Source organism: Camellia sinensis, chromosome 2 (assembly GCF_055761805.1).
Source record: "Camellia sinensis isolate YWXY chromosome 2, ASM5576180v1, whole genome shotgun sequence".
Classification (NCBI taxonomy): domain Eukaryota; kingdom Viridiplantae; phylum Streptophyta; class Magnoliopsida; order Ericales; family Theaceae; genus Camellia; species Camellia sinensis.
The window spans coordinates 36,072,890-36,085,557 of record NC_138962.1 but is presented as its reverse complement, the minus strand read 5'-3'; the positions used below and the strand labels follow the sequence as shown (position 1 = coordinate 36,085,557).

The following is a 12,668-nucleotide window of genomic DNA, read 5'->3' as shown; positions in this document are numbered from 1 at the left end:
CATGACGTCATCGTCTATGTATAAGCAATAGTTATATTAGATGAAACTTGAGAGACAGAAATGGTGATTGATAAGATTTAGTTGAAGGTATAATAGTCTGATAAAATATTTAAATAATAAATTTTATCCTTTATACAAGACTTTATAATTATGAAAGAATTTAAAAGTATAATTTTTTTTTTAAATCCTTTTAACAATAAAAGAAAGATAAGAAGAGTTTATAACCAAATTCCTCAAAAAAGAATCGGATAAGTTAACAATCATTTTGAATTTGAACTTCCAATTTTCAAAATCAAAAAATAGTTTTAGAAACAGACTACAGTGCAGCCCGTGGGGTTTGTGTTGCTTCCTAATCCAACCGGTACTTCTGTCTCGTCATTTCAAAACACCTTCCCTCTCTTTCGCTTTCTATTTCTCTATCTGAAACCCTAATCTTCACCATCTCTCTCTCTCTCTCTCCCCCCCCCCCCCAAAAAAAACCCTAGTCCACACTGAAACCTTCTACAAAACCATGGCGGCGGTGCCACAGGTCGCCGGACGGGAGCTCTCGAATCCTCCCTCCGACGGCATATCGAATCTCCGCTTCTCCAACCACAGCGATCACCTCCTCGTTTCTTCTTGGGACAAGGTAAACTCTTAGCTCAGTTTTTTTTTTTTTTGTTTTTTTTGATTTTGTTTCTTTATTTGTTTTAGATCTCGAGTTGAATTGAATTTGATGGTGTGATTTTTTATCAGAGTGTTCGGTTGTACGAAGCGAGTGCCAATGTGTTGAGAGGAGAGTTCATGCACGGCGGTCCTGTATTGGATTGTTGCTTCCATGACGATTCTTCGGGGTTCAGTGCTAGTGCTGATAGTACTGTGAGAAGGTCAGAGCAATTCATGCCCTAATTGTTTGTTTTTTAATGATTTCTGGATTTTTCTATATGGTTAACTGTCCATGAGGTCTGTTCTTTAGATTTGAGGCTGCTTATATATATATATACACTAGTGGATGGCAAACACAATGGTGTGCAATTTAGACAAGTAAGCATAAAAATAAATAATAAAAAAATAATATCATAATGGCCCTGTTTGGGAAGTAAAGGTTTGGCTTTTTTTGGACTAAAATCTACAAAAAAAACAAAATAGGTTAAAATAGTCAGTAAGACAAAATGTCACGTCAAATCCTTAATCATTTCACTTTTTCTCTCACAACTATCACATCAAACTACAAAAAAATCTAATTCTCTTCCCAAACACAAATATTTTAGCCTACTAAAATAGTCAAAAACTAAAATAGCCAACTTTCCAAACGAGGCCATATGTATGTTGTTTAAATGGTAAGATTGTTCTTAATAAAACCAAGGTCTTGGTTGAAATCTTGTTCAAGCCTTTGAATAATATTTTTTTATTTTAGGATAGAAAAATTTACTATGTGACAGAAGGAGAAGCCACCACACTAGTAGACACCATGCCGGACAAGGGCACAGTTTGAAAGGTCAGGGGGCATCTGCCCCTCTGGGCCTACCTTAACTTCACCCTTGAGTCTAGCATTTCTCCAAAGAAAGTGTCCAGAGTATTAAATCAATAATGTATAATTAAAAAAATTTATAGTCCTTTTATATTTTGAATAAATCTTTACATTTGATAAAAAAAAATTGAATAATTTTTTGCTTATTTTTTTCCTTGAATTTATAGGCTCACTTGAAAAGAAATTATGCAATATGGGGTCGGTAGGTCATTATTTTAATTTTTCATATAGTAATATTACAAATTCAGACTTAATTACTTACAAATTATTTAGAATTATTATTTTGAGATTTAGATTTATTCTACACATGAATACTACACTATACAAATTCATTTGGGTCTAGGTTGTCTCCAATTAGTGGGCCCACTTTTGGGCTTCACTTTGATAATCTGAATCGTTCATATTTTAAGGTTCGTCGAACACGTGATTGTCACAATCCGGTCTACTTGATTTTTTTACATAGATGATATGCTCGATGAACTCAAAAATATACTGTTTAAATAATCTTAGTGAAGCCCAAAAGTAAGTCCACTAGTTAGACTAGATAATCCAATCTTGATCTATAACTATAGACAAACTGAACTCAATTCATTTTTGAATATTTTTTTTTAAATATGTGGCAAAATAAAAGATATTTATATTCAAGAAGGTGATACTTTTTTCCTCAAAACAATCACCAACTACTTGGATGGTGTAAATTGTAATGCTATAATTCTCATGACTTTAATGCTATCTTAGATAAGTTGGTCAATTGATATATTCAAAAACATCAACGAGAATAATTGGGTTCATAGAATTATTCTCGTTGATAGTTATGGATGTATCAGTTGACTGACTTGTGATGACGTTAAAGCTATCTTAGAGAAGTAAATCAACTTATGCATCCATAAACGTCAACGAGAATAATTGACTGACTTGTCTAAGATAGTTTTAAAGTCATGAGAATTATAGCAATGCATCTTCCAAGTCGTTGGTGGTTGTCTTGGAGGCAAAAAAATGTTACCTTCTTGAATATAAATATCTTTTATTTTGCCACATATTAAAAAAAATTATTCAAAAATTTATCTCGAATGAAAATATATGGGCTAGATTCATTTATTGATAAAATACTAACTTCAAATCTATACTCTCCAAACTCTACTTTCTAGATTAAATTTTGTGTGAGTAACTAAAATTATTCAATCAAGATTCAGTTTGACTTACAATGTTCACTACAAGAAAAGGGGGTATATAACACGGAAGCATTTGCGACGGCATCATTTACCGTTGCAAAAAATGAGTTTTTGCGACGGTATCACTTGCCGTCTCCAATAAAGTGGGTTTCAGCGACAACATCACTTTCTGTCACAAAAAAGTAAGATTTTGTGACGGCAACAATTGTAGTCGCAAATAATACGCTTTTTTGCGACAGCAACCCCTGCTGTCACAAATAAATCTATTTTTTGTGAAGGCAACCTCCCCCCATCGCAAATAAAGGTTTTTGGCAACGACAATCTCCCCTGTCGCAAATAAAAAAATTAGTTAAACGACGCCGTTTTATTATTTAAATTTCTATTTGTGACGGTGAAACTTGATGTTGCAAAAAAAAAAAAAAAAAATCCCAAAGTCCGAACGCTCAGCTTTTTTTTTCCCCTTCGCGCTCATTTTCCCCCCCTTCAACCAAAAATTCCCAATCTCAAAAATCCCTAATCTTGTCAACCAAAAACTCTATCAAAAATTTCCATCTCTTCTTACGACTCTCTCTCTCGACTGTGAGCAGCGGCAGACGACGGCGTCGAGCGATGGCAGCGAGCAGCGTGCGACGGTGCGGCTAGCGAGCGACGACGGTGCGGCGTGTCTCTCTCATCGATTCTGATTTCAACTCACTGCTACTGATTCTCTTTCGTTTTTTGGTAAACTACCGTTGCTTCTTTTTCACTTTCTCTCTCACTGTCTCTCTCTCTACGAATCTAGGTTTCGAAACCACCATAGTGAAGAGGTGTTGATTGGACGAAGGCAGATTTTTCTATTTCTTGCAAAACTCTGTTCAGATTTTTCTATCACTATTTGTTCTATTTCATGTATATGTTTAGTGATATGGGGACTTCAATGGAGGAAAAAAAAAAAAAAAGTTTTGAGAGGTTATGTTTTAAATTGAAAATTTAGGGTTTTTATTTGGGGGTTTTTGATCGAAAAATTAAGGTTTTGTTGCCATTGCCAATTTTTAAGGTAATTTTGATTTTTACTTCTAATGGTTCCTGTTTTACTTTTTTTTGGCAATGTTGGTGGATGATTGCTGCTGTTTATTTTGCGTTGGATTATGTTCTGTTTCATACACTCTTTTTGCTTGGATTAATGGTATCTCGAAACTATTTTTTGATTATATCTGTTTCTTATTTGAGACTCATTTTTTTTTTTGTTTTTTAGAGTTTATTTTTATTGTGAAAAGTCAACTGACTTCAAAATTTAAAAACTAATTGAAACAGTTTTTTAATTTAAAAACTGGAAAAAATAAATAAATAGATAAAAATTGAAGAAATTCGTAGAGAAATTTTATGAAGCTGAGTATGTTAGTTGCGAGGGAAAATTGGTATAAAAATAGCTTGACAGATCCGCACCAAGTTGGGTCTTCACTTTATATAATAGAATAGAATAGATAGATGTTTACTTGAGATAATAGAATAGAAGAATAGATTCATCATACACATATAATTACGGGAAAGGTGGAAAAATAAAAAGAGAGAAAAGTAGAGAGAGTAAGCTGGATATTTAGAGAGAAACAGCCATATATTAGAATATTTATGTCAAAGAATTTAGGGAGGATTGGATTCTGTTGATCAATGACCCTTGTACTTTTGAGCCAAACATCATAGCTGATTTCAAAGCTGTACGAGTCTTATCTATTATTACTTCAAAGTTTGGTTGAACCAAAATATATCTTATTATATAGTTGACTTTTAAGGTAATAATTTTGACAGCGTTGAACTGGGAAATCCAAAAATCAATCTATTGCAATTGAAAATATCTACCTTAATTGTAGTATCGCTAGCAAAAGCTTCAATTCCTACATTTTTGTTTTCAAGATTTAATGTCATTTGGTTCAATGGAATTGAGAATCCTGTTGGTCTGGTATTTTAGTGATGCTTTCTAATTTTGTTGTAAGTTTGGGAGATTCTCAGAAAACTAATCCAAACAAAGAAAGGTGCACACTTTTCAAATATAATTATTTAGACAATAATGAAAGAACATTAAACCTGTGAATGGTAGCTGCTCACCTTTGTTTTATGTTGGGCATCTACTCATGGAAATTTTACTGTTTTTGCTGGAATTGGGATTGATTGAATGATGATATCATTCATCACATAGCTGACTGCAACGGAGACATTAGACAATGGTACAAACTATGAATTTCAAACTTGTCTACTTAGAAATTTATACTCGCCTCACTTATGAGATGGGAAAAACATGCCTATTAAGAAACTTTCTACCAATTAAAATGGTGACCTGTTTTTACATAATCATTTGAGCCTCTATATACAAGAAGAATGGACATATATATTGATTGTAGACATTTTCCACATTCATTATTTCTTTATTTTATGCATTGATTTTTTCTCTATTGGCTCAAAATGATGCAATGCATTGACATTTACAAAATTCATTTCATCAAGCTTTATGGCAGATGGTGCTTTTGATGTTTCAGGCTTGTTTTCAGCTCAGGCAAGGAGGATATTTTGGGAAAGCACGATGCACCTGTACGCTGTATTGAATACTCGTATGCAGCAGGTTGTCTTTGGTAGTTACAGCATTTTTACATTTCTTGTTGATTTATGACTTCTTTTTTGTAGTATAGATTTATTACTTCTTTATGCTTATAGAAAATGAGCAGGAGTTCTACGGAATGACTACTAGCTCCGTATCCTATTCACACCAATTGCTGGAGAGTTTACTGGAGTTTTAGTTGTGCTTTATAGACATGAAAACATTTCTACAGTAGAATAAAAGAAAAATAACTCATTCAGATTGTATCACTATATATACAAGGCTAACAGTGACAAAGACACATGCTTCACATGTGAACAGGTGAACTATTTATAAATGACTATCTATTGGTGAGAGTGAAAACCTGTTTTAGTATTAGTATCAGTTGCATGCACATTTTGTACATATGATAATTGATTACATGTTTAGTCCGGTCAACCTTTTTTTGTTGATTACTATTGTGCTGGAAAGCATTGGCTTATGGTGTGTGAATTGTGAATTGGTATATTTATGTTATATATACCCTTTTGGGAATGTCCACTGCAAATATTTATTTTTGGAACCATGTTTTTGCCCAAAAACAGTTGATCATGTTATGGAAGCAAGCAAACAATAATCATTGTTGATTGACATAAAACTGCATGATTCTAATTTAGTTACTTAACCAGTGTCTGTAGAAGAGTTTTGTTAAAATGGATATTTGTCTATTATAACGCTGCTTCACTTGCACATTACAAACATCAAAGGTAAGATGTACATGGGTATTTGACCTGCTATTTATCTATTTGTTTTCCATTAGGTTCAAGTTTACGATTTGTTTAAATAGTTGAACTGTATACCAGGATACACATGTTGGTTGACTTTCTGACCTGATACTGAGCTTGTGCCATCAAAATTCATTTGTCAATCAATACTGGGTTTGGTTAGTTCCAATACTTAGTACCAGTTTTGGTTTTGGATACGGTTTACATATATATCAGTAATTTCCTGTCATGGTGAAGATAGAACTAATTGGACCATGCAAATTTAAAAACTTAGAATAAGCATGCTGTCTCATGACCTTAGTTTTCATTGAACTGATTCATCATAATGTGATTGTTAATATCATTCAGTAAATTCAGTGTCACATTTGTATGGAATCTCAATGTTGTTTGTTTTATTTCTCAAAAAATTTCCAGTCAATAATACATTTGTCATCTGTTTATGAATTTTAGGGCAAGTCATCACTGGTAGTTGGGACAAAACAATAAAATGTTGGGATCCTAGAGGTGCAAGTGGGCAGGAGCGCACCCTTGTTGGGACGTACACACAACCTGAGCGTGTCTATTCTTTGTCTCTTGTTGGCAATCGTTTAGTTGTAGCAACTGCAGGAAGGCATGTTAACATTTATGATTTACGGAATATGTCTCAGCCTGAGCAGCGAAGAGAATCTTCATTGAAGTACCAAACTAGATGCGTACGCTGTTATCCCAATGGAACAGGTATCCCAGGGTTTCTGAAGCTAGCTTACAATGTGTTGAAACCTTTATTTTTCACAATGGGTGATTTCCAAAGTATTTTATTTATGATATGATCCTGTTTTCATCTCCTTACTAAAAACTTCATTTTTTTATTTTATTTTATTTTATTTTTTATTTATAGAAAAATGATGGGATGTTAATATAGAAAAACTGTTGTTTTGGTTTAATAAAGACACTTGGATGTTTATTAAGAATATTTTAAAACAGATCGCTTTTATATACATTCATGTGTCTGAAAAGTTCCTGCTTAATATTAAATGGTGTAAAAATAGTGCCTCAGTGGAGAGCAGTAAAACGGGTACCCGGAATTTGAGTCACTTGACTAGAAGGCGTATTCTTAGATATGGAAAATTTCTGATGAATTGCCTAGCTAATTTTGGATTGATGATCTTTATATGCAATGCATATTTGTTTTGATTTTCAAATCAGATTATTATGTGCAGGTTATGCTCTTAGTTCTGTGGAAGGTCGAGTTGCAATGGAATTTTTTGATCTTTCTGAGGCTGGTCAGTCCAAAAAGTATGTATTACTTTGCACCATATACTAGCAGAAAATGGTTTAGCTTCTTGTTGACTTATTGATTGCTTTTCTAATTATTCTAACTTATCTACTATTAAGTTTTTTCTTAAATTTTGCCGGATTCCGCATTCAAGTATTTCCTGAGACTGACCATTGATTGCAGAATAATAGATGGTTGCTTTGATCTTTATGCGATAGTAATTCAAATGGAGCACAATTCAGCTCTCATGTATTAAAAAAAGAAAATTTATGTGTAGTGTTTTATGTTAGAGAATAATGACCTACCACCTTCAAGTGCTCCATGCTTTTTTTTTTTGGGGTGGGTAATTTCCCCATGACTTGTTAGCAATTTTTCCCATTGAAATTGTAGGAGTACCCTTCTGACAGCACGGATTACAATGTTATTTGACCATATGACGATGAAGAGGGAAATCTTCTTCCATTATAACTTTTTTTTTAGAACCTTTATTACTGACATTCCAAAGTACAACCAAGGAATACATTATAACCTTATGGCATGAAAATGCAGGCATGGCTTATACACATCATAGCACAAACTATATTTTGGGCTAGTAAAAATTTCATTACTTGGTTTAAACTTTATGCAGATATGCATTCAAGTGTCATCGAAAGTCAGAAGCTGGAAGGGACATTGTCTACCCAGTAAATGCCATTGCATTTCACCCGATGTAAGTTCCTCAAAATTCTCTTTAGACTTGGTTCTAGTCTTGGACACGATGACATTAAACTCAGTTGAACTAGAAGTTGATGTAAGGATGGTGATTTTGGCTGTTTCTTTCTACTCCACTTTTGTACTTGGACTTACCCACAAATTCAACCTGCAGCTATGGTACATTTGCAACTGGGGGTTGTGATGGTTATGTGAACGTGTGGGATGGCAACAATAAGAAGAGGTTGTATCAGGTAAAATATTAATAGAAATGATTCCATCATTCAATATTTCTGTAGAATTAAGTACACATTTACTGGAAGTGCTGTAATTCTTCCATCAATTTTGACGTGCAGTACTCAAAATACCCAACAAGCGTTGCAGCCTTATCATTCAGCAGAGATGGCCGACTCTTAGCTGTGGCATCCAGTTATACATTCGAAGAGGGGGATAAACCGTAAGAATGGACATCTCTCCCTCTCTCTCTCTCTCTCTCTCTCTCTCTCAGTATGCTGTGCATGTGTATGTGCTCATGTGACTTGTTTCCTCATCTATTTGCAGTCATGAACCAGATGCTATCTTTGTACGAAGTGTAAATGAAGTTGAAGTGAAGCCAAAGCCAAAAGCATACCCAAATCCTACAACATAAATTTTAAGTTGCAGATAGCTCTGCTTGTTCAGTAGTAGTTTTTGGTCTGTGTTTGTGTTTGATATTAAACTGCGAGGCTTCATCTTCTTATGAAGCTTTTCCCAAACTAAAAATGTAGATTGACTGCCCAACCATTGGTCCAAAAGTAGATGCTCATTTATTATTATTATTAGGTTCACTTCCTTGTGTAGTATTGCAGCTACTTTCTCGTTGACCTTAACCCCTCTAGGGTGTGGTGGATTAGTTCATGTGCTGGAAGAATATTTGGAATTGCAGCTATTTTGAGAATTTCATTGTTATGTGCACAATGATGCATATCACTCTATTATATTAATGTAGTTGTGCTGTAAAACTGGTTTGTTTATATTTGCTGGCTGGTAGATGCATCTAGTTAAAACAAACCTTGGAAAAATGATGTTCGTACCCAATTATCAAGTCATTTGAGCGATGGATTTCTCCAAAAATCTTCTGTTTGGTAGCCGAGAATATGTCAAAGCAAAATAAGAATGATTTGGTGGATCCGTATGGTTTACTGACATCTGATTGACAGTATTACTATCTCTGAGGTCTTCAATTTGAATACAAATGAATTTGTAATTATTGTAAATAATAAACTCGTTAAATTTTTGTAGTTTTGTGGTATTAAATTTTCCCACATAATTGAATGTTCATAAAATATTTTACTTTTTCAAAAAAATTAAAATGATGGGAAGTGATAATGATGTGATGATTATGTCAGCTGTGACTTCAGCAACTTTACTTGCCCCTTCTTCCACTCATGCATTTCCAAGAATCAAACTTTGCATGCATGCTTGTGTTATACTATTTTCTAAATCAGCACACAAAAGAATTCCAGATCTCCATTTTTTTTAAATAATAAAAACAGTTAGTACTAATTGTTCAGAGCAAGCTATGGAAACTAGTTGAATGAATGGATTTTCTGATTTGACATTTTCTATGTGAATCTGGCTAAGTTTGCAAAGTCAGTACTCATGGCTTAGAGGTGTTTTGAGAACTTTATAAAAGGTTAGTTTTTTTAATTTTTTTAGTCAAAAAAGTCATAAAAAAAATTTAGTTTTTTCAGTTAAAAAAGTCACAAAAATAAAAAAAATAACTTTTAACTAACTTTCTAAAATAACTATTCAATCAAATCGGCTACAAAGAAAAAAGTGCATTTATTTCATCTTTTTATCTTTTTTGGGTCACATCAATCAACATCTCCTCTCTACTTTTTCTACACATAATACAAAAAAAATCAAAAAGTGCACTTATTTAGTCTTCCCAAACCAGGCCTTAATGTAATGCTTATAATTCAAGGATCAAAGTCTACTTCTAATAAATTGTTAATTAATGGATTATAATGAATATCACGCATCTCGAGAGAGCCTAATCACGGATCATGGAATTGTTTTTATTTTTAATGTTTTCATTTTTCATATTCATGTTGTGCCGAAACAAAAGCGATGAATGTTTGAGAACACCCATATTTTTACATTCTTTCATTTTTGTGAAATTTTTTAAAATCAACTTTAAAAATATTTCCTAAAACGTAGGAGAGTGTTTTCAGAATATTTAAAAATATAATTCAAAACATTTAGAACCTGTTTGGTAACTATTTCATTTCCAGTTTTTAGTTTATATACACAAAAATTTAAAAAACTGTCATAAAAACTTGTTTGATAATTTTTTAGTTTATAAATGATTGTCTCAATCTGTAAATTGAGGAAAAAAACTTAAACTACAAAAATGAGTTTACGTTGGTTTTTAAACAAAAATTTAAAAATTTGACTAACAAATTTTTTTTTCAATTAGTTTTTTTTTTTCAAATAATTTTTTTTCAAATATTTTTTTTTTCAAATAATTTTTTTTTTCCAATTAATTTTTTCTCTCAATTGATTTTTTAATTAATTTTTTTTTCTAATTATAATCAGTTTTCATTATTTTATTTTTTAGAATATAAAGTAAAAAATGAAGACAATATCAACCACGCTCAACAACAATAAAAGAGAAAATTAATATTGGTCATATATTTTATCATTTTATTTCACTTCCTATATATATGTGTTGACATATAACTTTATGTTATATATGAGACTGCCATATTTACAAAATACTAGAGCCCACAGTAACATATGAGAAATTACAGATAAAAAGTGAAGAGTTCTAGTAAAAAATTCGGAAAATATATATCAGCAGTAATAGCATTTTGGTAGAATTATTTTAATAATGATAATATACTCCCAAAAAAAAAGAATGTAAAATTATGTACAAAATGATGTAGCTGAAATGAGATTTTTGTTTGAAATCTGTTTATTTAATGTACTTTTTGATTTTTTACTTGAGTAACGTTACGGATCATGAAAAAAATATCATGAAAATGATCATGAAATATTTTTCACCTTTGAATTACACATATATACCATACATTAATCAAAGAATGAAAAATTTTCATGATACATTTCATAATATATTTTTCATGATCTGTAACATTATTCTTTTTACTTGCCCCTTCTTCTACTCATGCATTTCCAAGAATCAAACCTTGCATGCATGCTTGTGTCACACTATTTTCTAATCAGCACACAATAGAATTCCAGATCTCCATTTTTTTAAATAATAAAAACAATTAGTACTAATTGTTCAGCTAATTGTTCAGCGCAAGCTATGGAAACTAGTTGAATGAATGGATTTTCTGATTGACATTTTCTATGTAAATCTGGGTAAGTTTGCAAAGTCAGTACTGATGGCTTAATAGTACTATTCAATCAATTCATATTTTTAATATGATTTTTTGGAAAGTTAATAAAAAATTAGATTTTTAGCTTTTTTTTAATTTATTTTATCTTTTTGTGAGTAAAAAATATGAGAGGTGATGTGATTTAAAATGAGTAAAAAACTAAAAATTGGGCTTCCCAAAAGACCCAATGCTTATAATTCAAGGATCAAAGTTTACTTGTGCGTTGCGGTAATAAATTGTTAATTAATAGATTATAATGAATACCACGCATCTCGAGAGAGCCTAATCACGGAACATGGGATTGTTTTCATTTTTCATACTTATGTTGTGTGTGGAAACAAAAGCAATGAATGTTTGAGAACACCCATGTTTTTATATTCTTTCATTTTTGTGAAATTTTTTAAAATCGACTTTAAAAATATTTACTAAAACATAGGAGAGTGTTTTCAGAATATTTAAAAAAAATTTGGAAACACTTTAGTTAAGCAAATTTTCTGTATCAGTTTTCATTATTTTATTTTTTAGAACATAAAGTAAAAAATGAAGACAATATCAATCACGCTCAACAACAATAATTCGACTATTTTAGCCTGGGCTAAAAAGCTTGGTTTGGGAAAGACTTTTTGACTTTTTAGCTTTTTTGACTTTTTTTTGTGAGAGAAGAGTGTAATGATTATGGGTTGGATGTGATACTTTGTTTGTTGTGACTAAAATAACTTATTTTGTCTTTTGTGGCTAAAATAGCCAAAAAAGCCCATAAACCAACTTGCCAAACGGAAGCTAAAAGAGAAAATTAATATTGCTCATACATTTTATCATTTTATTTCACCTCCTATATATATGTGTTAACATATAACTTTAGAAAAATGTTTGAGGGCGACAAGTTTTGACAGTTTTGAGCCATTTGAGTCACACTTTTTGTGGCCCTCTACCATTGCTCATAACTTTATGTTATATATGAGATTGCCATATTTAAAAAATACTAGAACCCACAGTAACATATGAGAAATTACATATAAAAAGTGAAGAGTTCTAAGTAAAAAATTCCAATAATATAAATTAGCAGCAGTAGCATTTTGGTAGAATTATTTTAATAATGATAATATACCAACAACCAAAAAAAAAGTATGCAAAATTATGTACAAAATGATGTAGCTGAAATGAGACTTTTGTTTGGAGTCTGCTTATTTAGTACATTTTTTGACTTTTTATAAAAAAAAATGCATATATATGCAGAAAAATAAAGAGATAATGTGACTCAAATAAGTATATTTATTTAATACATTCCAAACAACCCTATCATTTTAAAACACAATATCTAT

The 12,668-nt window shown here is 31.7% G+C and overlaps 1 protein-coding gene across 1 annotated transcript; it reads left to right on the top strand.

Annotated features, from left to right (window-relative positions):
• The first annotated feature begins 250 nt into the window (after window positions 1-250).
• BUB3.1 (Transducin/WD40 repeat-like superfamily protein) lies at window positions 251-8,973 on the top strand. Its single transcript, XM_028270055.2, has 9 exons — window positions 251-628; window positions 736-866; window positions 5,193-5,275; window positions 6,466-6,732; window positions 7,215-7,290; window positions 7,899-7,979; window positions 8,136-8,214; window positions 8,317-8,417; window positions 8,522-8,973. Exons 1-9 carry the CDS (start codon window positions 512-514, stop codon window positions 8,607-8,609), a joined length of 1,023 nt encoding a protein of 340 aa, XP_028125856.1. The 5' UTR covers window positions 251-511; the 3' UTR covers window positions 8,610-8,973.
• The last annotated feature ends 3,695 nt before the right edge of the window (window positions 8,974-12,668 follow it).

Coding starts and splice junctions, on each gene's coding strand:
- BUB3.1 (XM_028270055.2), top strand. CDS start 512: ATGGCGGCGGTGCCACAGGTCGCCGGACGGGAGCTCTCGAATCCTCCC. Junction 867..5,192: donor GCTGATAGTACTGTGAGAAG/GTCAGAGCAATT, acceptor TTGATGTTTCAG/GCTTGTTTTCAGCTCAGGCA. Junction 7,291..7,898: donor GAGGCTGGTCAGTCCAAAAA/GTATGTATTACT, acceptor AACTTTATGCAG/ATATGCATTCAAGTGTCATC.